Source organism: Tachyglossus aculeatus, chromosome 25 (genome assembly GCF_015852505.1).
Source record: "Tachyglossus aculeatus isolate mTacAcu1 chromosome 25, mTacAcu1.pri, whole genome shotgun sequence".
In the NCBI taxonomy this organism is placed as follows: domain Eukaryota; kingdom Metazoa; phylum Chordata; class Mammalia; order Monotremata; family Tachyglossidae; genus Tachyglossus; species Tachyglossus aculeatus.
This window is the reverse complement of record NC_052090.1, coordinates 15160336-15186523: the sequence shown is the minus strand read 5'-3', so window position 1 is coordinate 15186523 and position 26188 is coordinate 15160336. Positions and strand designations below refer to the sequence as shown.

The 26188-nt window shown below is 40.0% G+C and overlaps 1 protein-coding gene across 7 annotated transcripts in view; it reads left to right on the top strand.

Moving 5' to 3' along the window:
* The window catches only part of RB1CC1 (RB1 inducible coiled-coil 1), an 80133-nt gene extending 55246 nt beyond the window's left edge, over positions 1-24887 (top strand). The window contains exons 10-25 of one of the 7 annotated variants that reach the window (XM_038766506.1): positions 621-807; positions 893-974; positions 2665-2726; positions 4151-4254; positions 7350-7476; positions 7578-9487; positions 15143-15308; positions 16043-16151; positions 16264-16501; positions 17094-17148; positions 18435-18482; positions 21116-21223; positions 21717-21775; positions 22163-22290; positions 23011-23081; positions 23431-24887. In XM_038766506.1, the coding sequence (XP_038622434.1) occupies positions 621-807; positions 893-974; positions 2665-2726; positions 4151-4254; positions 7350-7476; positions 7578-9487; positions 15143-15308; positions 16043-16151; positions 16264-16501; positions 17094-17148; positions 18435-18482; positions 21116-21223; positions 21717-21775; positions 22163-22290; positions 23011-23081; positions 23431-23508 (3532 nt within the window). In that variant the 3' untranslated portion in view covers positions 23509-24887. Of the gene's footprint in view, positions 1-620; positions 808-892; positions 975-2664; positions 2727-4150; positions 4255-7349; positions 7477-7577; positions 9488-15142; positions 15309-16042; positions 16152-16263; positions 16502-17093; positions 17149-18434; positions 18483-21115; positions 21224-21716; positions 21776-22162; positions 22300-23010; positions 23100-23430 lie in introns of all 7 variants that reach the window. The other 6 variants (XM_038766504.1, XM_038766505.1, XM_038766502.1 and 3 more) reach the window with 6 other exon arrangements.
* Positions 24888-26188: the final 1301 nt, after the last annotated feature.

Genomic DNA, 26188 nt, shown 5'->3' with positions numbered 1-26188 from the left:
CGAGTTAAAATTTTTACATAACTAGGTTTGAATAATTTACTATAACACGAATTATCATCATATGCTTTCACAGCTTACCTTTGGAGGAAGCTAGGAAACTGACTGTGGGTGTTGTTGTTGTAAATTTTATTTTTAGCTGTGCTGAGCAATTTGTATTTGAACTGTAATAAATTACCCATTTTCTAACTTGAAATGGCCCTTGGATGTATCCAGCCACTGCATCACCTGCTTGTTATCCCCAAATACATTGGTGTCTTAACTGCTATCCTGTTAATGCTGTGGAATTTATATCACCAAAATATTTGCCTCATGACTTCTGTAGTAGCCATGGCAGTTTCCAGATTATCTGGTCTGGGCAGCTTGTTTTGCAGTAGTCAAGGCTGAAAAATGTTTGTGAATTGCTTGTTCATCGGGGCCATTGTCAAAGCCTAAATTACCTTGGGGTCACACCATAGACATCTGAAAAATGTTCCTTCTAGCAGGTTTTCAAAATTTTGCTGGGGGAGAGTGCTTCCATACTGAATTCAGTATTGTAACGTGTTGGTGAAATCTCAGGTCAGAATTGAAGTTGAGGTGAACTCTAAAGTGGCGGATACTCAGCGAGCATCTTCTATCCGCAGGTGGTGTTGCTTTGTTATGCTTCATGCCGATCAAGATGGAGAGAAGCTACAAGCCTTGCTCCGTCTTTTAACAGAGCTTCTAGAACGGGTCAAGATTGTAGAAGCCCTTAGCACAGTTCCTCAGATGTACTGCTTAGCCGTTGTTGAGGTTGTAAGGAGAAAAATGTTCATTAAACACTACAGGGAGGTAAGCCAGATCGATCTGATTTTGTTCTTTTTTGCAGAGAAACAATAAATTGCTGGCCTACACTAACTGTGTTGTGTTGTTCTAGTGGGCTGGTGCTTTAATCAAAGATGGAAAACATTTATATGAAACTGAAAAGTCAAAAAGGGAATCCTTTGGCAAACTGTTTAGTAAGTGCTGCTTTTGATCATAACTTACAAGTTATAACCGTTTTGCACCTCTCCCCGTTCTTATATGTTGTACATCACGCATCTTAAGTACTTTGCAAGTGCTTAGTACAGTCTCTGCACACAGTAAGTGCTCAATAAATTCGATTGAATGAATATTTATTAGTTTAGAGCCTTGGAACTAGCTGTAATTTTATTCTGACGATTTTGACACCTGTCTACATGTTTTGTTTTGTTGTCTGTCTCCTCCTTCTAGACTGTGAGCCCGTTGTTGGGTAGGGACCGTATCTATATATTGCCGACTTGTACTTCCCAAGCGCTTAGTATAGTGCTCTGCACCCAGTAAGAGCTCAATAAATACGAATGAATGAATGATTGGGAATACTCTTCTCTTTTTGCATATTTTGTGAATTTACTTCTTGTTCATGGCCCAAAACTACATTTTATTCCCCAAAGTGGTTTGGAGACCTGAATTATTCTTTTTGGTTGTTGACATGGATCAGAAAAGACAATCAGCCACTTTATTTGGGCTATGCAAAGTTAGCCACTTCTGGCATATTAAGTAGTATTTTTTTGCCATCTTCAAAACAACCAGAATTAGGACTGAAACATTTTTAAAAAGCGGTATTGTTTTGAGATTGGATTGTTATGTGTTGTTCAGCAGTTGACTTGCTCCAGGCTAACCCAGTCAGACATTTTCTTGGAGATTTTGAGCTCTCTGTAAAATCATTAATTGCGTTCTGAAAGAAACTTTAGCTTCTGGCTTGGAACAGATTAATAGGTGTGTGTTTCTCCAATTGGAAAGACTGCATCTGAATAATCTTTATCAGTGATTAAAGTAACAGCAGAAGAATAGCCTCAATTAACCTGCAAGGACATAGAGGTAATGAACCTCTGTCAGCTACCCCTCCCCTTGAGAAGCAGCAGAAGGGCTAGAGAGAGGGCTGGACCAGGAATGTTTTGGGAAAGTGCGAGGGTCCGAAAGAGAGGCCAGCTTTATTGCCATCCCCAAGCCCAGGTATCTCACCAGTCTTGCTACTTTGCCCTGCGACATCTCTGTCACGCAGCTCTAATCAGGTCCTGTAGAATAGCAGATTTTTTTGCCAAGGTATCAGGAGGCCCAAGTTATTGCTGCATAATCAGCAGCTTCTGGGAAAAATCAAATTATATTCATTCCAGTTATCTCTGAGGGATTGGTAAGAAATGTGTATCTCCTGCTATACTGAAGTTATTACTGATTAATTAGAAAATGTGAACAACAGAAAAGAGTAGTCTGTTGAGAGTAAAGATAAGATGAAGAAAAGGTTTGTGTTGAGAAGGAATTGATTTTTGGATTCTTCTCCCCGGCGTGTGAGAGGTCCTTTTGGTCAAGTAATTCCATATGTAGCCTTGCTCGGACTCAGGTCTTCAAAAGGCTTAGGTCTTTCCAGGATGCAGGTTATTCAGAAGGTATAGAAAAATTTACCTATGCTCAGACATGATTTTCAGATCAAAGCAGAGTGAGGGCATGTGAGCACTTTTTTCAACATTGAGTTCCTTAGGAGTATGCCTTGGAAGTCTGTGAAAATGTTTAATTCATAGTCATTCTGTATCATTTCGTTCACGCACTTAGCACAGTGATCTGCACCCAGTAAGAGCTCAGTAAATACCCCATTGATTCCTGCATACTGATATTCTTAATCTCTTTCAACAGGAAAGTCTTTTTTAAGAAATCATCTCTTTAGAGGACTGGATTCCTGGCCCCCTTCTTTTTGTGTACGTATTTTTCGAACTTACTGAATTCTCCTTGTTTTTCAACCATTTTAATTTCAAGAATCTTGGACACTAAGAGCAACAAACCCACTGTGGAAACAGCTAGGTTTCACAGTTGCCTTTTAATCACCTTTGAAGGCAAAATTCCCAGTGTCAGTGACTTAGCCAGCCTGGTCTATCAGTATGGGATTTGGGGTTGATATAAATTTGTTAGGTTTGGGCATGATGTATGTTCATATGGCAGTTGAAGCATTAAGACCGTATGAGTTTACCAAGAGAGAATGTAGGATCTAGCCTTGGGAAGATACTCAGTGTTGGAGGTGGGAGAGGACCTCTGAAAAAGAGGCTATTGGCTCTTTGAATGTAACCCTCTAAACTGTATGCTCGTTGTGGGCAGGGAATGTGACTGCCAACTTGATTATATCATACTCTCCCAAGCACTTAGTACAGTGTTCTGCACACAGTAAGCACTCAATAAATATGATGGCTTGATTGGTAATGCAGCATTCAGAGAAGGTAGAATGAGAACTTTCAGAAGTTGTCTTGCAAAGGATTTATTCCAAATGCTGTGGCTCTCTCAACCACTGTGATTTATAGCAGCATTCCAGAGGGGCAACTTGACAAATGGTGGTGATTCTAATGTGAACTGGTTAGAACTAATGCCATAAGGAAAATCATGCTTTACACCAATTGGGGAGTCTAGCAAATGATATGGTAGAAGCAGTACAGCCTAGTGGAAAGAGCCTGGGCCTGGGAGGAACTAATAATAATAATAATAATGTTGGTATTTGTTAAGCGCTTACTATGTGCCAAGCACCGTTCTAAGCACTGGAGGGATACAAGGTAATGAAGGTTGTCCCACGTGGGGCTCACAATCTTAATCCCCATTTTACAGATGAGGGAACTGAGGCACAGAGAAGTTAAGTGACTTGCCCACATCTGAGAAGTGGCAGAGCTGGGATTAGAACCCACGACCTCTGACTCCCAAGCCTGGGCTCTCTTCCACTGTGCCACGCTGCTTCCCCAATTAGATATAGATTCTAATTCCAGCCGGTTGTTTGCCATGTGACCTTGGACAAGTCACTTAACGCCTCTTTGCCTCAGTTTCCCAATCTGTTTAATTGGGATTAAATACCTCTTCTCTCTCCCCCTCAGATTGTGAGCTTCATGTAGGTCAGGGACGTTGTCCTACCTGATAAACTTGCAATAATAATAATGATATTTGTTAAGTGCTTCCTATATGCCAGGCACTGTAGTAAGCGCTGTAAATACCCCAGATAATAATAATAATATTGATGCTGTTTTTACATTTCATAAAAACTGTATATCACAAAACTCTTTAGTCCACAGTTTTTCCCTTTTGATTTCAAAATTTTAGTCCTTTCATCATTCCTTTTACTGACGTGAAAATGGTTTCATTCATACAGACTCGAAAACCTCGGCGGTTTGATGTTGAGCTTCCAGATATTTCATTAAATGACTTGCAGTTTCTGCAGTCTCTTTGTCCTTCAGAAGTACAGCCATTACTCAGGTAAACTGCTCATACTAATTCCCGCCGAATCCTTGGGACTCTACAGGTAGTGGCTTTCCACAGAGCTGCTGGTCGGTGAAGGTTGCTAGGGAGTGAGTTGCTATTCTGACTAGGCTTTTAGTGTTTCTTAGAAAAACATTCAGTTGATCAAAAGAACTGTGTTAGTGGTAGGAAAAAGCTCATTGATCGTTTAGAGACTCTCCCGCTACTTCGTACACTCATATGAAGCTACAGACTATTTGATGTTTATCTCTTTCGAAACCTCTTACCACACTAACTGAGCTAGCCAGATTGTAAACTCATCTGCTAGACTGTAAGCTCATCACGGGAAGGGAATGCGTCTGCTAATTCTGTTGTAGTCTCCCAATCTCTTAATACAGTCTCCTGCACATAGTAGTGCTCAGTAAATACCATCGATTGATGGATTTTAAGTAAAAACTCTCTCCTCTCTCTCTCTCTCTCTCTCTCTCTCTCTCAATGGACTTTTGAAAATAACGCCAATATCTATCAATGCTTTCTCGTTTTTGCATGGTTATTCAGCCTTTCTCTCAAGGAGTCATAAGCAGTAGCGTGAGGAGACAGGTCCTAAGGTGCTATTTATTTTTATGGGGAAGTTTTCTTCAAAATCCCCACACTAAGAGCTGGCACTGTGTGATTCCAAAATGGTTTTGGAAGCTCAATTGAGGACCGTTACACGCCACAGTGCTGAGGGAAGGCAACAGCTCCAGCTCCTTGGTGCTCAACTGACCACTCGGGGTTGTCCCATCATTTGCCCAGGAAGACGACTGGGAAGGGAAGTCAAGGAATGTGGCAGCGGTGACCATCCCACAGTAGCCAAGGCAGGGTGGTATGGCATTGCTAGCCTGTCACGACCATATTGAAATATGCCTAATCTGGGTTAGTGAAGAAGCACGGCTTGGAGAAAAGCAGCATGACCTAGTGGAAAGACCACAGGCCTGAGAGTCAGAGGACCTGGGTTCTAATCCTCCCGGCTCTGCCGATTGCTTTCTGTGTGACCTTGGGCGAATCACTTAACTCCTGTGCCTCAGTTCTCCTGTTCTCCCTAAGCTATGAGTCCCATATGGTCAGGGACTGAGTTGTCCAACCTAATTCACTTGTATCTACCCCATTGCTTAGAACAATATTGGACACAAAATGCTTAGTAAATACCAGAAAGACAAATAAAAAACCCTAAATTCTACTTCTCAGCTGATGGGAAGAAATAGGTAGTTGTGTGGAAGTGTTCTGATTTTACTTCATTATTGACATTTATTCTCAGTGACAGTGGGGGAACTCATATCAGTCAACTTGCTGCCCTGCCCTTGCTTTAACTTTGGAAACCTCTAGATGATTCTGTTGACCCAGAATTGGAGCCAGATTCTGGTTCATTCTTTTCAGTTAGCTCACTTTTTCCACCTGTATCCATTGGATGTCGTCACCTGAGGGCTTGAAGGTACAGCCAGGTCATTTATTTTATGCTTACTATGCTTATTATCCAAGATCACAATACCTGAATGGTTCAGGTTGATGGAATAATCAGCAATCATTGAAATATTCCAAAACCTTTTATTGTTAGCAGTCATAAGCACTTACGCTGGTTGATATCCTTTGGATAGTCTTATCTCTGGACATCCGGGGAAATACAGTTTTTTATGCCATTATTTTGTCCTGGCTCAGCAAGCATTCAGTTCAGTCACTTCTGCTCTACATAAGTTTTCATTATGTGATCTAGTTATTACACAGTGGAAGAATTGGGCAGTATTCTTCCCACATCGTGAACCTGTTCTGGTTTATCACGGTCCATAATATGATGCAAGTAAAATTTGGTAGAGAAAAAAATAGTTGTGGCGCCAGAATCAGTCAAGGCATGATGGTGCTGCATTTTGCAACCTTTGCTCAGTCTTCCGTACTGTATCATACAGTAATTAGTGTATTGTTTTGCTTTTATGACTTTATAGTATTTAATAAGGTAAAGATCAGTAGATGACCAAGTGTAAGGCATTTTCCTCTTGGCAGGTATGACAATAATATAAGAATTTTTATCAAAAAAGTTTTCATGTTCTAGCAAAAATTACTTTTCTCCTTAAACCTTTCGATAATAATTGTGGTATTTATTAAGCCTGTACCACGTTCCAGGCACTGTAAATACAAGGTAATTGGGTCGGACCCAGTCTCTGTCCCCCATAGGGCCTACAGTCCTAATCCTCCTTTTACAGAAGAGGGAACTGAGGCACAGAGATGTGAAGTGACCCACCCAAGGGCACACAGCAGACAAGTGGTGGAGCTGGGACCAGAGCCCAGGTCCCTTTGACTCCCAGGGCTGTGCTGTATGCACCAGGCCAAATTGCCAGTCAGTTATAATACAAGTGTAAGGGAATGAATAAAACCTTCCGTACCGTGTTAACAGACCTTGAAAATCATGGGTCGGGATTAGCAGGCCAGGGCTCTGGCAATTACTATGTAAATTTGACTGCTGCACAGCATCTTTGATTGATGTAATCTCCAAAGATGCTGAGGAGATCTTAAATATCTTGGCCTCCCCCTGGTTTCTAAGCTATTTTTCCCATTAAATGTTTAGCTTCTCAGCCCCTCTGAGCTTTCCTTCCTGACCATGGCAATGGGTCTGAAATCTGGGTCCCAGTCTCTCCCTCTGGGCTTCTCTGCCAGTTCATGCATTGCCCTACTTCCCATTCCTTAGAGTCCCTTTTTCATCTCCCTCAACTGCTCTGCCCCCCTCTTCTGTTTCCCTGATTTTACTCTTAGCTCTGGTGACAATCAAACATGTTCACTTAGGATCTCTGTCTCCTCCATGCTCCTTCCTTGTCCGTGCTGCTGGTGGAGGGTGAAGAAGGCTCTACATTGCTTCCTTATATACTGTAAAGTGTTACGGGAGAGTGATTTCCTTATAGTTCCACAGAGTGTACTGAATTATCACTTTGTTGTGGAAGATATTTTATTAACATTTCTTTTGCTAGTGAAAGGAAACATCAAATTAATATCTGGCATGTTTTTATGGGGTGAGAGAATGGACAGTAATTAAATGGTGGTGGTAAGAACTTGAAGCATACTTATTAAAATCGCATGTACTTTTTCAGGGTTCCCTTACTTTGTGACTTTGAACCTCTACACCAGCATGTACTTGCTCTACATAACCTGGTAAAAGCAGCACAGAGTTTAGATGAAATGTCACAGACCATCACGGACCTACTGAGTGAACAAAAAGTAGGTTACTTTCCCCCTCTGGATATTTCTCTGAGCAGGCATTAAAGTGCAGATAAAGACGGATTCGACTTTACTCTTAAATTTTTCTTATTTTCTTGCAGGCTTCTAATAGTCAAGGATCCCCCCAATCTGTAACCACACCAAGGATGGAAAGTACAATGGGAATTACAACTACAACTGCTACCTCGCCTAGAACTCCTCCATCACTCAGTCTTCATGATCCCTCTTGTCCTCCAGTGTGTCCGTTAGAAGAGTTGTCTCCAGACAGCATCGATGCTCATACGTTTGATTTTGAAACAATTCCTCACCCAAACATTGAACCAAACGTCCTTCACCAAGGATCCCTGGACTTAGACTCATTAGCGGAAAGTCCAGAGTCAGATTTTATGTCAGCTGTGAATGAGTTTGTAATAGAAGAAAATCCAACCTCTCCTAACCCAATAAGTGATCCACAAAGTCCAGAGATGATGGGGGAATCCCTCTATTCTTCAGTAATCAATGCAATCGACAGTAGGCGTATGCAAAGTACAAATGCCGATGCGAAAGAGGTTTCAGGAGAACACGTTTCTCTAAATGTGCGTTTGGAAAAATGTCGAGCACTTGCCCAGGACTCCCAGTTCAATTTGCGAAACTTCAAGGATGACCTTTGCCACTTTAAATCACTTGTACAGAAAGAGCAGTGTGACTTTTCCAGTTCTTTGAAATGTACAGCTGTAGAAATACAAACTATTATAGAAAAAGTAAGACTTTCTCTGGAAAAAACACTAAAAGAAAAACATGAGAATGAACTCCAGACATTAAAAACTGAGTATGAGACGAAACTAAATGCATTAATAAAAAACAGTGAAGAAAATGAGAGAAAGATAACAAAATTAAAAGGCGACTTGCTAAGTCTTGAAGAAGTTTTACAAAATAAAGACAACGAATTTGCTTTGGTAAAGAATGAAAAAGATGCTGTGGTCTGCCTGCAGAACGAAAAAGATCAGAAGTTACTAGAAATGGAAAGCACAATGAAGGATCAAAATTGTGAAATTAAAGAGCTGAAAGAGTCCCGGGAAGTTGTGTTGGAAGACCTAAAGAAGCTTCATGTTGAAAGCGATGAAAAGATACAACTTTTGAGGGCAGAACTTGAGACTTTGGAGCAGAGTCACCTAAAAGAACTGGAAGATACGTTGCAGATCAGGCATACACAGGAATTTGAAAAAGTTTTAACAGACCACAAGGATTGTGTAGAGAAATTAAAAACTGAAAATCAACAGAGGCTTGACCAGATGCAAGAGTCTCATGCTATGATTGTCCAAGACAAGGAACAACAATTGCAAGACTTGGAGTTCAAAGTTTCTGATTTGTCTGATTTGAGATGCAAGTTAGAAGTTGAACTTGCTTTGAAGGAAGCAGAAGCTGATGAAATTAAGATCCTTTTAGAAGAAAGCAAAGTCCAGCGGCAGGAGACATTGAAAACCCTCATTGATAAAGAAACCGAAAGCTTAAGAACAGAGATCAGCAAGCTACACCAGAAGATCCAAGTTAATGATGAGGAATATCAAATGGGTTTGACAGAGCTAAGAACTTTGATGACAATCGAGAAAGATCAGTGCATTTCCGAGTTGGTGTGTAGACATGAGGAGGAATCAAATTTGCTGAAAACTGAGTTGAACAAAGTAGCTTCTCTGCAGCAACAAGCCTTCGAAATAGAAAAAAAGTTGAAAGAGCAAACAGAAGATTTGCAGAGTAGGTTGGAGCGGGAATTGAGTGCCCTTGAAAAACAAAAAGACGAAAAAATGGCCCAACAAGAGGAAAAATATGAAGCTATCCTTCATCAGCTGGAGGAAGACAAAGAGAAAATACTTTTGAAACAAGAACAGGACAGAGAGCTTCTTATCCAGAAGCTTAATTATGAAAAAGAAGAAGCCGTGAGGATTGCCCTCAAGGAATTCGAGATACAGAGAGAAGCTGTTGAAAGAGAACTCTTGGAAAAAATTAAACATCTCGAGAGTCAAATAACTGGAAGGTAAGTATTAAGTTATCTGAAAGGATCTAAAAATAAGATGAAAACTGTGTTAAATATCTTTAAAGGGGAGTGTAATTACCCTGTTGTTGTTGTTGATGATCATCATTATCCCTGGCTTTATTTCATCTAATGAAACTGGATTATATTGCAGCTGTAACTTTCCCTTGTTAAAACTTAGGCAGTTTTATGCATTTTGGAGCTGTGTCAAAAACATTCCTATTATTTCCGTGGACCATTCAATTTTGAGAACATGATGACATTAGTAACAGTAAACTGTTAAATATACTCAATGTTTTAGAAATAGGCTAAGAAGTATACTAAAGATAACTTAAAATTCCTTGTTGAATATAATTGAAGTGAATGGCTTGAAATTGCGAAGTTTTGAAATGTTTTTCTTGGAACAGTGATGAAGCCTTTGAATTTCAGCTTAAAAGCATTTATGTATAAATGATTCTCCTGAATATCAGAATATCTTTCAACAGTGGGTGATGGCTTCCATTCTTTTTTTCTCATTCTGTTTGGAAGAGTGTGTAATATTTTCAGTTCTTTCTATTAAAGTTGTATTTGTTTAAACTGGGCAAACAGCCAGTGAAGCAGTTTTGCTGTTTATGTTTGTGACTGATGCAGTCAGTAGGTTTGTAGGTGGGTACCCTATTGAGTGGAGTATATTAGAGTTAGCCAAAGGCTATCATTGCCCTGGATCATCACACCCTAGTCTTATTTCTACGATTAACTGCCAGCTGAATAAGGAAGTAATACATATATCATTTTATACATTAAGTTTATACATTAAGTTCATTGCTTTCCAAAATTAACAAAGGTACTCAAAAATCTGAAACGGTCATACCATTTAATTTTGGCTCCGTCTACCCTAACAGGTACGTAAAGACCCTTGAAAATTCAAACAGGCTGTAAGTGCCAATAATACCATTTAAATTAGTGTTCACTTTAATCTTAATGTTAGTTTAAATGCCCTGAATTCAAAGGAATTAAACTAATACAGCAGAGTTATCTGAATCCAAAAACCTGTAAACAAAAATTGAAAATACTGTCGGTATTTCTATTTAGCATTACTTATCGGCCACTGTTTGCAGAGCCCTGGCACTGACCCTGAAGGAGCTTACAATCTAATCCATGTTGAGAGAATGTGGAAATTGTGGCCAAATAATTACCTCATTATGCACCTGAAAAAGCTCTTAATAATTTTGGTAGCTGTTAAGCACTTTTACTATGTGCCACTGCTCTGACATCCTGAAAGCCCCAGTCTCTAATCCTCCTGTCAGTACTGCCTACCAGCATTCAGTAAGGCTTTTTTAGCCCAATTGTCTTCATGTCTAATTGTAACTGAGATTAGCAGCGTGGATAGTAGTGCTTTGTCCACTGATTGTTTGGCATGGTAGGAGCACAGACTGCATGCTCATGCTGAGCCTCAAGAATCAGCAGTACAAAGGTGAAGGCTTCTGTTCTGAGCTCCCTCTCTCCTTCCCCTTGCTGCCTTGGAATCCCTCTGTGCTTCATAAGGGGAATTATGGTCAAAAAGCTCAGTGGGAGGGCGATAGGGAGGACTAAAGGGTGGGTGATCTCTAGGCTTACTCAGTTGTGGCCATTGCAGAGAACCCCCATCCCCTCTGGGCAGGTGAAGACCTGATGAGTCCCCTTTGCCGTGGGGTTCACTAGTGGGTAGTCTAGCCGTTGCAGAAATTCCAGGCCCAGGGAGGCCCAGGAGACTACTGGGAATGCTAAAAGGTAGAAAAAGGGAGGGAGAGAAAAAGGACATGGATGGGAAAGACAGAGGTGGAACCAGGGAAGACGGATGGGTGAAGTAGGAAAAGGGCAAAAAGCAGGCAAGACCAGCAAAACCCAATATACCAATAAAAAGTCAGCTGAGGGTGAACTTCCTCTAGACTCATTGGCTTGATGGGTCAACCTGGCCCTTTTCGTCTGGTCAAATGATCCACTCACAGTGGGAAGGAAAGTCCTTCCAGAACATCCACCCTTTCATCGTGACACAACTAGGAGAGGTAGCGATTGCAGTTATGTACCATGGTAATCTCGCCAGCAGGCCTGGAGAGTAGAGGCAGAAGCAGATGAAGGAGGGAAGGCAGCTGATGAAGTGAATATTGAGATGTCCGGTTCACCTTTCCGTATGGATTAGGGTTTGGTGGAGGGTGGAGTGTAGAAAAGAACAAGAATGTGTTCTTGGTCAAGATGTTACTTGGGAACGTACAACCAGCACCACTGATTAAAAATCTGCTGCCTTGACTCCTTCATATGCCACCTGGAGAACGAACATTTTGGGGAACTAGCCGGGAGACCGGAAGAGAAAGAGGTGGATACACTGTAAAAGGTTTGCACAAATGGGACAAACTAGGAAAAAAATCCAGACGGACACGGAATATGAGGCAACTAGAGACACATAGCAGTACTGGGACAGACACAGGGACAAACAGAAGTCCAGAGAAGAGGTAGACAGGTATAACTATTGATGTGTTGGAAGCCATGGGGAACAGCTGCAGGGAGAGATGAGGAGAGTGGAGGAGAGAATTACAGAAAGAGAAAGAAGGAAAGGGGGCAGCAAAAGAAGGAATAAAAAGTATGGTATTTGTTAATCTTGGCAAGAATTAATATGCCCATAAATCAGGCCCCTTGGGTACTAGCTGGTGAAATTGCATATGTACTGTAACTATGTGTCTGTGTGGATTGGAGGCAAGTTTCTTTGTTCATTTTAGATTTACCTTTACATCTACTTCTACTGGGTAGTTCCCTAAAGAAATCCATTGTACAGTGTTTTTTATTTCTTGTTTTACTGAATCGAAACCAGTAATTATAGTAGTTTAGGAAGCACATAATTCCCATGTTAATAGAGGAAGCAAATTTGTCCAGATGCTTTGTTTCTTAAAGACAGAATCAACCATTTGTGTTCATTGAGGAGCTGCTAAATGTAGAATACAGCAATGAATGCTTGGGAGAGTTCAAAAGAAAGAAGCCACACAGTCCTTGCCCTCAAAGACCTTAAAATCTGAAGAGGAGATTGTAGACAAAACTGATTTACTCATTCTGGGAGCAAGAAGAACAGTAAAATCAGTCTGAATATATCGGGTGGAAAAGAATAAATAATTGAATGTTTATGAGAGAGATATAAGTATTTAAGTACAAAGGGTGGTTCTTGTGTAGGTGCAGTTTGGGTGGTGGGGATTAATCAGGGAAGGCTTCTTGGGGAGGTGGGCTTATTTTTAAGGGAGGTTTGACAGTGGGGAGGGCAGGTAGTTTTGGCACCAGTTTATGATGCAAATCTCAGATGCCCATTCCCCAGAATTCATATAGGTAATGTCCTTCACAGATGTGGACTCCCAGCCTTGCTCATGTAGGTCTCTGATCTGACAGTTTCCAATCAGTGGCTAAAAGGCCCCCCCAAATGACTTTTTGACCTATTAACGCACTGTCCTAGGACTCATTCCCTCTAAAATCCCTTCCCTCTCTTGCCCCTATTTTCAGAATGAAAAGTTTCCCCCTATGTTGAGTCAGTGAATCAATCAATGGTATTTATTGAGCACTTACTATATGCAGAGCACTATACTAAGCACTTGGGAGAGTACAATACAACAGAATTAGCAGACACTCCCCCCGTCCATAAAGAGCTGACAGTCTAGAGTCTATCGGGTTGAAAGGCATACATTTTAAAAAGGAGATGTTATTGCTGGCCAGCCTCAGTTCCTCCAAAATACTCACGAAGAGCCAGATTCTCTCCAATACACTTAAGTTTTGGAAAATGTTAATGCACCCGGTTTAGACTTTCCGCTCACTGGAAATGTGGAGCTCGGTGCAGTGTTGGCATGCCAGGCTGCAATAGATACAAGTCCAGGCCAACCTGGAAGCCCTTTTGACTAGTGGGAATTGCAACCTCAGTAGTAAGTGGATCTTCTACCCTGGGTACAGTGGCCCTCTGAAATGAAACCTGGGCCACTAGGGTCAGGTGATGCCCAAGCCCAGTAGGTTCAACTTTGTGCCATCCTCGCCCAGCTTCATATTGTTAGGGCCCTAGGGCCAGATTTCTCAGTCAGTCGAGCAATCAATCAATCATAATTATTGAGTACTGATTGGGTGCAGAGCACTTTACTAAGCACTTGGGAGAGTACAGTACAAGAGTGGGGAGACACATTCCCTGCTCACCAGGAGCGTACCCTCCGGGGCCAAGTATTAACCTACCGATTAACTTGTACTTCTGGGGGATGTGGATTGTCTAATATCTGATTTTTTTAAAGCTGTAAGTGATTTGAAATGAGTGATTTTCATTTATTATTTTTAAAATAAACTTTTAAAATTAAAAAATAACTGAAAGTTTCAAAAACCTTTATTGTGCGTACCTAAAACTTTCCTTCTGTGTGCAAAGAGGTACCTATTCAAAATCTTTGTCATAGACCTTCATTCTTATACTTACCAGTTTTATATATTTATATATATATTATTGGCACTATCTAGACTGTGAGCTTATTATGAGCAGAGAACATGTTTACTAATTCTCTTGTATTGTACTTTCCCCAGTGCTTAGTACACTGCTCTGCACATAGTAAGCGCTTGATAAATACCATTGATAATCTAGAACAGGTTTTTGGTAGGCATTAGGCTTTCAAGAAACCTATATGATATTCAAAAACTATAATAAAAATCCCTCTGGGAATTTTCACAGGAGCAAAGCTGAATCATTAGGTTAGGTAAACTATTTTGTTACTCTCTTTCTACTTACAATGAAACAGAATTTGGTGAACAGATGCTAATAAATGAAGCCCTTTCCATAGTGTGCCTGTGTCTTCCTGATCAAAACAAAGTAGAAGTATTCAGCAAGTGAAAGCCCAGCCCAAATTTTCAACTGGGACACTTGTTTTACTTAGGGCATGGTCACTATACTAGCAGTTCTGCAGCACGGTCACAGATTAGGCTTAGAATTTGGCAGGGAAATGTTCAAATGAAATAGAGAACACTCTACATTGAAACTGAGGAAATAAATAACAGTGGCTGTTAGGGCTTTTTAGGTTTATGTGAACTATTGGCAAAAGTTAAAGGAGAAGGTTCCAGATTGTCACAGAATATGGCAATCAACTGTTTTTTATGGTATTTAAGTGCTTACTACATGCCAGGCATGGTATACAGTGCTTAGAACAGTGCTTGGCACATAGCGCTTAACAAATACCATCATTATTATTATTAAACGCTGGAGTAAATATAAGATAAAATATGAGATAAGCTCCGGTAAATATAAGGTTGGACACAGTCCCTCTCCCACATGGGACTCGTAGGCTGCATTGGAGGGAGGAAGGTTTAATCCCTATTTTACAGATGAAGGAACTGAAGCACAGAGCAGTTAAATGACTTGCCCAAGATCCCATAGCAGACAAATGGTGGAGCCAGAATTAGAACCTAGGTCCTCTGATTCCTAGGTCTGGGTACTTTCCACTAAGCCATACTGCTTCTTTCCTGTTTCCACCAGGATGAAGCTGTAGGTATCAGCATCATCCTGTCTGTCCTTCCTTCCCTTCAAGTCTTTGCTTTTCCATGTACTTTCAAAACCAGAAAAAGATTGATCAACGTATGGGGGTCCTTTTGAGCTTCGTTTCAGTAATTGAACATTTTTAATTTGGATTATATTTACTTTTCAAGTCTTCCCATTGAGTCAACTAGTGAAGAGTCATCAAGTTTAGTTGCTGAACTTCAAGAGAAACTTCAGGAAGAAAAGGCCAAGTTTTTGGAACAACTTGAAGAACAAGAAAAAAGAAAGAATGAAGAAATGCAAAATGTCCGAACATCTCTGATTGCAGAACAACAGGCAAGTCGTCTTCTGCTTTTTCGTTTAAATTGGGAGGCTGTCATCAGGTTTGGATAACTGGGCTCTTCAGCACTTTGCCAACCAGAAGGCTGTAGTAACTGGCATTTCTGATATCTCTCGGGGAGGAAACCTCCCCCAGGAGAAGGAATTTACGAAGGTCAGATTATGTTTGAGGCCTCCCTAGTAGGAGGCTGATTACAACAAGTGGTGTGCAAACTGCTAGGGGCAGAATCCCACGATTCAGCTAATCAGTGAACGCTCTCTGTTCTGACAACAAGAACACCCAGGCTTCTCTAGGGACATTATTTCTAATTATATAGTCCTCATTAGCCCTCTGTTTGACCTTGTGAAGCCCCCTGGTGAGTGGTTTCTGGGAAGAACCCTCATGACTCTTAACTATCCCGTCCACATCCTCCTACTGCACTGGTTTTACAGCTTTTATACAGCTTTTACTATGTTCCGTTTGAATTTTGTCACTGCCCTTTCGGGGTGTAGTAGTGGCAGCTATAATATGAGTGACCACCACTCTATACCAACTGACCGACTCTAATCCTGAAACCCTCAGAAGAGGCTGAGAACCTAGAGACAGTTCGAGGGTGAACTCAAAATGCTTGGTAATTTCAGTATAAAGGTATGTACCAGAACACCCGTCCTTTCCCTCCCCCCTGCACCCGCTAGTTTCTACATGCGTGTGTGTGTCATCTTGTTTAAATCATTTTTATTTCTAATCCTAGACCAATTTTAACACTGTTCTGACAAGAGAAAAACTGAAGAAAGAAAACATAATAAATGACCTCACTGACAAATTGAAAAACACAATGCAGCAACAAGAGCGGGATAAAGGTTAGCCGTGTCGAATTTGTGATAAGGATATGACTGGGTTGCTTCTGGTTTGGGTTTAAATCCACATGTGACTTCTAGCCTACTAAAGTACGTTTCCGTATTGATCATTTAGATTTGATCGAGACACTTTCAGAAGATCGGGCTCGTTTGCTTGAAGAGAAGAAAAAGCTGGAAGGAGAAGTCAATAAACTTCGAAGTAGCAGTTTTGTTCCTTCAGCATATTTTGCCTCAGGTGCAGAACCCTGTGGAGCTTGTGCCCCTGAACTCCCTGATACAGAAAGATCAGCTTTCGAGATAGAAGAAGAAGGGCACGTGGATTCGGCTATGGACACCAGCATGATGGCTGTGCAGTAAGTGTCTTTCTGGGTTGTTCCAGGTTCATAAACTGGGTTTCAGCCACAGCCTGGGCATTAGAAATTGCACTGAAGCCAGTAGTGACCCTCTGTCAATCAATCAGTGGCATGGAGTGCTTTCTGTGTGCACTGCACTGTGCTGAACACTTGGGAGAATACAGCGCAACGGAGTTGGTAGATACGGTGCTTGCACACGAGTGAATAATCTAGAGGGGGAGACACATTAAAATACATTATGTGTATGTAAATAAGTGCTGGGATGGAGGGTGGGATGAATATCAAGTGCCAAAAGGGTACAGTTCAAATGCATTGGCAATGCAGAAAGGAGAGGGAGTAGGGGAAATGAGGACTCAATCAGGGAAGGCCTCTTGGAGGTGGAGAAAGCGATGGTCTGTTGTGTATAAAGGAGTAGGGAGTTCCAGGCCACTGGGAGGACGTAGTCAAGGGGTGAGTGGCGAGAGAGATGAGATTGAGGTACAGTGACTAGGTTGGCATTAGAGGAGCGATGTGTGTGGACTGAGTTGTAGGAAACCAGCGAGGTAAGGTAGGAGGGAGGGAGTTTCATTTTTAATCTTTCTTTTTCTTTTAGTGAAAATGTCCATATGCTGTCTGAAGAGAAACAGCGGATAATGTTGCTAGAAAAAGTAAGCGGGCTCTTATCTGGGCTTCTAAAACTTATGATGTTCCATTCCTGGCAAAAACTAAACCTCTTGGACATCACTTTTATAGGAAATTATTTAAAATTCATTCACAGGCATCCTTCTTCCTCAATCTTTTATCTTTTACAGTTGGTAAAAGGTATAGATGATGGTACCTCTCAGCCCTTTGTATTCAAGGGTAGATCCAAGTAAACATTGCCTTTGTCCAGTCTGGGTGGTGTCTCAGCACATGCACAGTTGGTGAAGACCACCCTAGAACTAGGAAGCTGGGAGATGCCATCTTTGCTCCAGATATCTGCTAAAGGGTAGTCCTAAAGCAGGATAACGTGGTGAATTTGAGTGGGACAGTGTGAACCATTTTATTCTGAAGTAGAAACTTGGGGATTTCACTGTCAGGGACCACTTCTGACAGTTGACAACTTCAGTGTTATCCTGCTGTAATGATCCTCATTCCAGGAGATTGCCTGTCACTGTAGGGACCATGAATTTTAGAACTTGTGATATGTTTTTTCCAGAGAAAACTAGGAATACCTTTTTCCCCAGTCCTATGTGAGTGCTGAAAGGGTACAGACATACCTGGGATCAGGAATTCCCATCAACCCTACCGTATTGCAGGTATTACGGAGAAAACAATTCCTAGTGCCAGGAATTTTATCCTGATTGACCTAAAATCAGGGATGGAGAATCTTGGTCACCATACAAGATGAGAATGTGAAGAATGAAGTTTCCTTTATTCCAGCCTTGCCTTGAGCCTGAGCAAAAGAGTCCTGCCACCATATAGTTCTGATTTTAAGGAAATTGAGTTTTATGGTCCCATAATTCCTGCCTTAAAGTGATGTCCCAATGTATCTGCAAATATGTGTTCTGCGAAACAGGTAGGTGTGCATTAAGATGAGCAGTCAAGTGCTAGGTTTTGCATTCAATCATGAAGTTTTGGCCCATAGAATAAATGTTTTTTTTTGAGTCGGGTGTTTGAGTCTGAGATGAACATTTGATGACTCAAGAATCAAATGAAATGACATGTGATTTATTTGGGATGTTGCTCTGTTTCAAAGCCAAATTATTCAGAAGAATTTTAAAACTGATTCACAGAGGGAGTTGCCACGAGAAATGACATTGGGGTTTCCAATTCCACTTTAAAACAGACCAAAGAGAAGTAAAACTTGTAAGATGGCTTTTTTCATGTCAATACAACCCTCCTTACAAAAAATATAGTCAAGATTTATTGGAAAATGCACTGTGGAGAGTTTAACTGGATTTTTGTTTTTCAGACTTTGCAACTGAAAGAAGAAGAAAACAAGCGGTTAAATCAAAGACTAGTATGTATTAATCTGTGGTAATCATTAATCGCTTACTATGTTTAGAGCACTGCACTAAGCACTTGGGAGAGTTTAACACAACACACAACAGACATGTTCCCTACCCATAACCAGTTTTCAGTCTAGAGGGGGTGACAGACATTAATATGAATAAAATATTAGAAAATCAATAGAAAAAATGGGTCATTGTAAGCAAGGTCTTGGCATTAAAGTCAATTCTAAATAAGCTACATTATCAGCAGTAAAATTTATTAAAAAGAAAATTTGACTGCCTTCAGTCTCTTCAGATTTATTCATGCCTGTTTTCAAATTTTATGAATTTTTGAATCATAGCCTTTTAATACATTTTCACCAGGCTGTTCGTGCATTGGAAGGACTGTGTGAAAATTGACATTTTAAAATTTAAAATATTTTTCACTGATGTAGCTTAAAGAACTACTTTTTTCATGATTGCCTTCTAACCAGACTTCTGAATACAAGTCGGAACACAGAATTGGTTGGATGTTTGTTCTGAAAAGATGTAATTTACATCACTCACAAAGAAGTTTAGTGCATCTTAACAGAAATTGCTCATTCATAGTAGAATCATCAAATAATCTTGGCCATAATTTTTTCACCCCAAAATGCCTTGGCTGATACTTAAATTACCAAACACTCAGCACCTGTCCGTATCACATCTGTGAGTCAGTCACTGAGGTTTTGGAAGATTTAATTTCCCTTTGCTCATTTTCTTTAAGGTAGTCATGTTCCTGTGGGGGGAAGAATAGGTGAATACTGATTGGTTAATTCATTCTTCACTTGGAACTTGCGGACTGTTCTTGGGTTAATTACTGCAGATGCTGTGATTAGGAATTCTTTTTACTGTTCCTCTAACCTCCAAATAATTTATTAAATATTTTCTGAGCTCCCTATGATTTGGGGGACAGTACCAATCCCTGTATTTGGGAAAGTGATCTGTAATTAAAGAACATAGAGAACACAGGCCCTCTCCATGTGTAGTTTACAGTTCATGTCAGCCAGCCAGTCTGCTCAGTATGCACATAATGACATATATATATACATATATATATATATATATATATATATACACACATATATATATATACACACACACACATACACAGACACACACACATTAGGGGACCTGCCTAATGAGAGCCTGTGGTTTTGTCATACCTGGGCCATAGGACATTTTATTTCTGAACTATCCAGCTCTTCTACATCCCACGGCCGGCTCACTGCTCTCATTTTGTACCTGTTGTTGATATAAATGTTTTCAAATGGTAGCTTAGTGTGGCCTGAAAGACTTTTTTTCTCTCTCCCTTACTTTTGAATACTCCCAGGAGTTTGATAAGGGGTTTTAGTCATCATCATCATGATCATCATCAATCGTATTTATTGAGCGCTTACTATGTGCAGAGTACTGTACTAAGCGCTTGGGAAGTACAGATTGGCAACATATAGAGACAGTCCCTACCCAACAGTGGGCTCACAGTCTAAAAGGGGGAGACAGAGAACAAAACCAAACGTACTAACAAAATAAAATAAATAGAATAGAGATGTACAAATTAAATAAATAAATAGAGTAATAAATATGTACAAACATATATACATATATACAGGTGCTGTGGGGAAGGGAAGGAGGTAAGATGGGGGGGATGGAGAGGGGGACGAGGGGAAGACCTCCCTAGTGTGTTGCCCTTTCTAGCCAGGGGTTTAAATTGACTATTAGCCTGCTTGTTGAGCTCCTTAATCCGTCTTAGAGATTTGTCTTGTCATTTGCAGTGAAGACTGGCCTGCAAATGTCAGTGCCAACTTGTCCAGGCACGGTGTGTGATATCATTAGCATGTCTAGTTCTCCTCCACCTGTTTAGTAGGTCGAAGGGCATCATTCCAGCAGACATTTATTCTGAGATTTGAGATGTGGGAGACACCCTTTTATGGACTTCTCTGCTCTGGTACATCATTGTTGATGTGCTTTGTAATCCCTTGTTTTGAAGTGCATCGTTTGACGGAAGACAAACAGAAGAGGCAGGACAAGTATGAAATTGGAAAATACAAAACCACATTTTCCCCTCTAGATCCATAAACCCTTAAAGGAAAGTTATTGAGAAAAAAGTCACCTAGCTAGTTTTATCTCCAGTGTTTAATTGAAAGCTCCTTGTTTTTTGTCTCCCAGACAGGCAAAATGAGGCTGATTTTCTTTGTTCATATCTCTAGTAGTGTGTTATTTGTGATTACTTAAATCTTACTGGTATTAGAAGGTATGAAATTAAGGAGTATCTTCTGTATTTTGAATTTTGGATTGATAGCTAAATAGTGAGTGGATCCATGGTTTGTGGCTTCCATTTTTAGATATTTACATTTTTTTGATTTTAAGGTAGAAACTAATGTATTCTTTAAGCACATCCTTCGTATGAGAGACCTTTCTCTGAAGTAATACATTTACCAAAGGGTAATTGAAAAGTTTTGGTGCATTAAAAACTTGGAATGGCAGCTTAGTTGGGAACGAAAAACGTTTTTAGACGAGGTTTGTATGCATGTGTACATTTGTGCGCGAAAGAAAAATGTCAGGACATGATACAGCAGTAAACTGTGCACTGTATATAAAGCAAATGCGGTTACTCTTATAGTTTGCTGATATAGAAGACCCCAGAGACATCCTCCTCCCTAGTTGTGGAGAACCACAACCAGCTAGTACATCATGTGGGCCGATGGTCCTGACAGGACCTGTTGAGAAGGTGAGAGAGTGTGGATGTCTCAGCACAACACACCACCTCTCCTAATAACACCAACTCGAGCACATATTTTGGATGACATTTGGTTACTCAAGCCATGAATCCCATGCAAGTAGGCAGCCCAGAAAATAGGTCACCAGTAACCCAAGAGCCAGTAATGCCATTTGTCAGTCCTATTTATAATGTTGCAGTCCCCCATATATGGAACAGGGACATGAAAAAGGTGTCTTGCCCATGAACTTGTCCCGCAACTAAGCGTCATCAGATAGTCAAGGTTGGAGAGCGTGACTTTTGGACTCCAAAATGGAAAACTCCCTTTCCCTAAGAAAATGTAGTGCATCACGTAAATGCAAATGGCACTAACCTTGTTTTCCAAATATGTCTCATACTTAGTATTATCTCAGAGCAGGGGCATGTGGGTATTGAAATGGGTGGTTGGTGAAGCCTTCATTTTCTATGCTTTTTAATGAATTATAATGTTCATTTTATTTTTCAGATGTCACAAAGCATGTCTTCAGTATCTGCAAGGCATTCTGAAAAAATAGCGATTAGAGAGTAAGGATTTCCATCCTCATTATTACGTAACTGCGTTTGTTCTCAGTAATGAAACATTGATCTAAGAAATTGTGACAGAACGATATTTTTATTCTGCTCCCACAAGGCCTTAAAATAATATCACTATGGAACACACATGCGTTTTTTTTCTACAGTTTTAATTGTTTTGCCTAATTTTGAGAAAAATAATTATGCAGTAATGTTTCTTAATGGAAAATGGTTGTTTTAATCGCTAATGGTAATTCAGTGGTGGTGCAAAAATGATTAGCTATCAGTTCAGAAATAAAAAGATAGGTTTTAGAGCCAGCACCCCATATATTAACATTTATAATGTGGTGATCACTACTGAAAGCAATCTACTGAAGATTTTGTGGATTTCTTTTCCAGTTTTCAGGTTGGAGATTTAGTTCTCATTATCTTGGATGAACGCCACGACAATTATGTATTATTTACTGTCAGCCCAACCTTATATTTCCTGCATTCAGAGTCTCTTGCTGCACTGGATCTGAAACCAGGTGAGTGTGGTAAGTGTCGCTTTTAATATATTTTAAAGTCTCTCTGTCATCTGATCGTCATATGGAAACTACTCCAGCTCTCCCTGATCATTTCAAACACTCTAGACACGTGCAGTGCGTGGTGAGGGTACAGTAACATCTGAGTATCCGCTGCCTCTTAGGTCTTGGAAGTGTTCGGCTCTGGGCCAGCAACAGCATCCTTTCTCTCTGCCAGCCTTCTCACAGTGCTGGCTATTGTCCTACAGGAGGACTGAGCGAGAGAGCGTGGATGGCTCAGCACAGACCGTCATCACAAATGCAGAAACAAAAGTGTGTGTTGGACCGTCTGTGTGACATACCTTTCCCCTTCCAGCCACTGGTAGCTGAGCAATACTCACTGTGAATACAAGGGACCAGAAAAGATGCACTACTGTATTCATTCATTCGATTGTATTTATTGAGCGCTTACTCTGTGCAGATCACTGTACTAAGTGCTTGGAAAGTACTGTATTCCCTTAGCCACAGAGTGCAAATGTGTAAGAAATTCTCTGTGACACTAGTGCATACTACAATCTCACCGTCTGTAGCATTGTCTTCAGATTGAAGAACACAAACACTTGTCCTTCTACAGTTGCATTTCATTTTTATAAGCATAAAAATTGATTTTATGAACTTAATATGAAAATGAATATTAAGCAGAAGAATATACTCGTGAAACAGAATTTATGCTTGACTCGTCAGCCTCGGGTTCATCTAGAAGACCTTGGGTACTCGGAAAAGTTATGGAGAAGGAATATTGTCAAGCCAAAAAGGTAAAACCAAGCCCAGAGGTAAATGATGTTTTGTTTCCAGAATCTGAAAAGAGGAGTTAGCCGTTTCCTTCAGAGATACCATTAATGGTGATCAAAAGGGGATTCCCATCGGGTATGGAAGCGTGCTCTCTTCTTGCCTCCTTTCCCGATGGAAAGCTTTATATAGAGTAGAGTTGTTGAAAATAGAATATATTTGGGAATATTGTATTGGGCCTATTGGAACGAAGGGTGTATGTGTCTCATTTTTAATAGCACTAGGTAGTAGTTCAGCCAGCATATATCATTTTGGTTTTTCATTTGAGTAATTTCATTTCAAATTATTCCTGTTGTTTTTTGTTTTGTATTTTAGGCACAAAACAGATTTAAAGTTCCGTTGGGTACCAAATTTTACAGAGTGAAAGCCGTGCCATGGAACAAGAAAGTATAACCTACACAGGAAACTCGATTCATTCTGTCACATTTCTCTGGCTTGTCCTACAGAGCTCATTCGTCACTCCAAAAATAGCAGACCATCTTTTTATACGGAAGTCAATGTGACAATATGCTTCACTGATGTGCTACATTTCCCTAACAGGTCACATTTTAGAAACAAGAAATCCATCACAATCCTAGGCTCAATTCCATTTTTTTTTACCCAGATGACTCTAGAAATGCGGACCAAATTAGTTCATTTTCTCAAAGGGCATACCCTGGTGCATCGTGGCTTATTACTGGCCATATTAATTGCCTGTTAAATATACATTAGCTCGAACTTAGATGTTAAATGTTAGTTACCATTATTACCAGCATTTGTCCTTTTGTGAAACCATTATCAAAGTCTGTGCACTCTTTAACACATTCTTTATAATATGTATAAATACATCAGAACTATTTAAAGAGGAGTGTCATTGCATGCAGATAATCATATAATTTTCTTCAATATGAGTTTGCCTCTGTAGAGAACTACTACAACTGGTTTCATTACATGGGAAAAAAAAGCCCTTTGATGTTTTGAGGAGGGGAAAAAAAAGGAACCCTCGAATTCGATTGGCTGATTTTTTTTTAAACATCAGCCCCAGATAATCTGCAATCTTCAAAAGCACTTTCGACAGATTGATCCTATAGATTCTGAAGGGAAGCCTCTGTGTCATTTATAGTTTTAATGAAGCACTTGAACCTTCCCAGCAACACAGAAGTCTTGTATTAATCTATTTAGAAAAATCATATTGATAAAATTGTAATTCATGGTTGAGTTTCAGGAAAAAAAAACTCATTGTACATTAACCATTCAAAGGTCATTTAAGTAACAAACTATTGTATTGTAAAAGACATGTAGAATTTTAAACAATAAAGATTTGAACCTGTAAATGTGTGTGCCTTTTAAACAAAAGGGTAAATTTTTGATAACTATAAGTAAATGCTGGAGGATGTGAAAATATTCCTCTGTATCATTACGTGGGGAGAGCAGCATCCTCACTACAAAAATAGTGTTCTCGAATTGTGTATAACTGGGTAAATCTGTTTTTAGCAATAAATTGATGTTTATTGTGCAAACCATATTTGCTCAGACAAGCTACAGCTAAGCAAAGGTGTTTAAATGCATTACTCAGGTTAGGAAGAGAGTATTTAAGTTTTGTCACTGCAAAACAATGATGAAATGATTCATTTGCATAAAATATTAGCTTTCTTTATGAAGATGAAATAGTTGAATGTTGTTTGGTAAACCTGTATACCTAATAAAACACAAAGCAAAATGGAGTGAATGCCAGTGTAAAGCCAACCAGGTTTTGACAGCATATTCATTAATAAATGAATAAATGTTATATAAAATGTTTCTATGCAATCTTTCAATGAATTCCTTGTGCAAAAGAAACAATAGGCCCAAATTGACTTATAAACATCTTGTTCCAGATGCATGGTTTTTCCTTTTATAAGACTAGGAACATTTAAGTGTTGGCCTTTAAAATTTCAGTGAAATGATTTTTTTCCCCCCTCCAGGTTAAGCAAACAGCTGGTTTTAGGCCTTGGAACCCTTTTTAAAGCTAAATTTCCTGTCTGTGATTTTATGGTATTTGTTAAGTGCTAATTATGTGCCAGGCTCTTGTAATAAGCACTGGAGTAGATACAGTTTAATCAGGTTGGCCACAGTTCTTGTCTCACATAGGGCTCACAGTCTTAATCCCCATTTTATAGAGAAGGTAACTGTGGCAAAGAGAAGAGCTCAGAAGGTACGTGGAGAAATTTTGATTATCTTGAGTCCCACTGCCATTCCTGAAGGAAGAAACATAGGTGTTCTGGCTTGAAAACTGCATCAGAAACTAGCATTATACTCATTGCAGGTTTTGGACTTTTTTCACTTTCTACTTGGAAAGACACCTGAATGTCGCAGAAGATAGGATTTTTTAGAGAACAGTGGGTCAGCTTAATTCTCTGAAGAACAGCATTTCTTTTGGTGAAAATTGATTCTATTGGTTTTTGTGGCTATGTTTATCTGTTTTAACAAGGCATTCATATCTACCATAAGTGAAACTTAACTTACTAATTGTCTTCGGGTTAGTTCCTTATCTTGAAGAGAAAATAAGTCTTGATTAGACTTCAAGAAGTTTTTGAGAAGCTAAGGAGATACTGAAGACTTGAGGTATGTATTAACATGGTTCTGGTCTGTTCTCAAACTGCTTATAGGTTAATAAGGTGACAAGACCAACAAACCTGTTGTCCACATAAATATAATAATGAACTGTGATATTTGTTAAGTGCTTACTCTGGGCTAAGTGCTGGGGTAGATCTAAACTAATTGGGTTGGACACAGTCCCTGTCCCACATAGCGCTCACAGTCTTAATCCTGTTTTACGGATGAGGGAATTGAGGCACATCGAAGGGAAGTGACTCTATCCTCTAGGCCCCACCATGTCTCATAATGTAGAGAGTACACTTATTAGTGGTGATGGAGTGGAGCAGAGGACTGGATAATGTTTACACAGAAGATTCAAGAATTACCTGTCGGTTCTGTGGTCACATCTTTGAACCACCGCACTCTGATAACAAATGGAAGTACCCTGCCTCTGGTTCTAAAGTTCTCCCTCAAATATGGTCAGTTGACTTCACTGCCTTTGAAGGAGCCTTCCTCT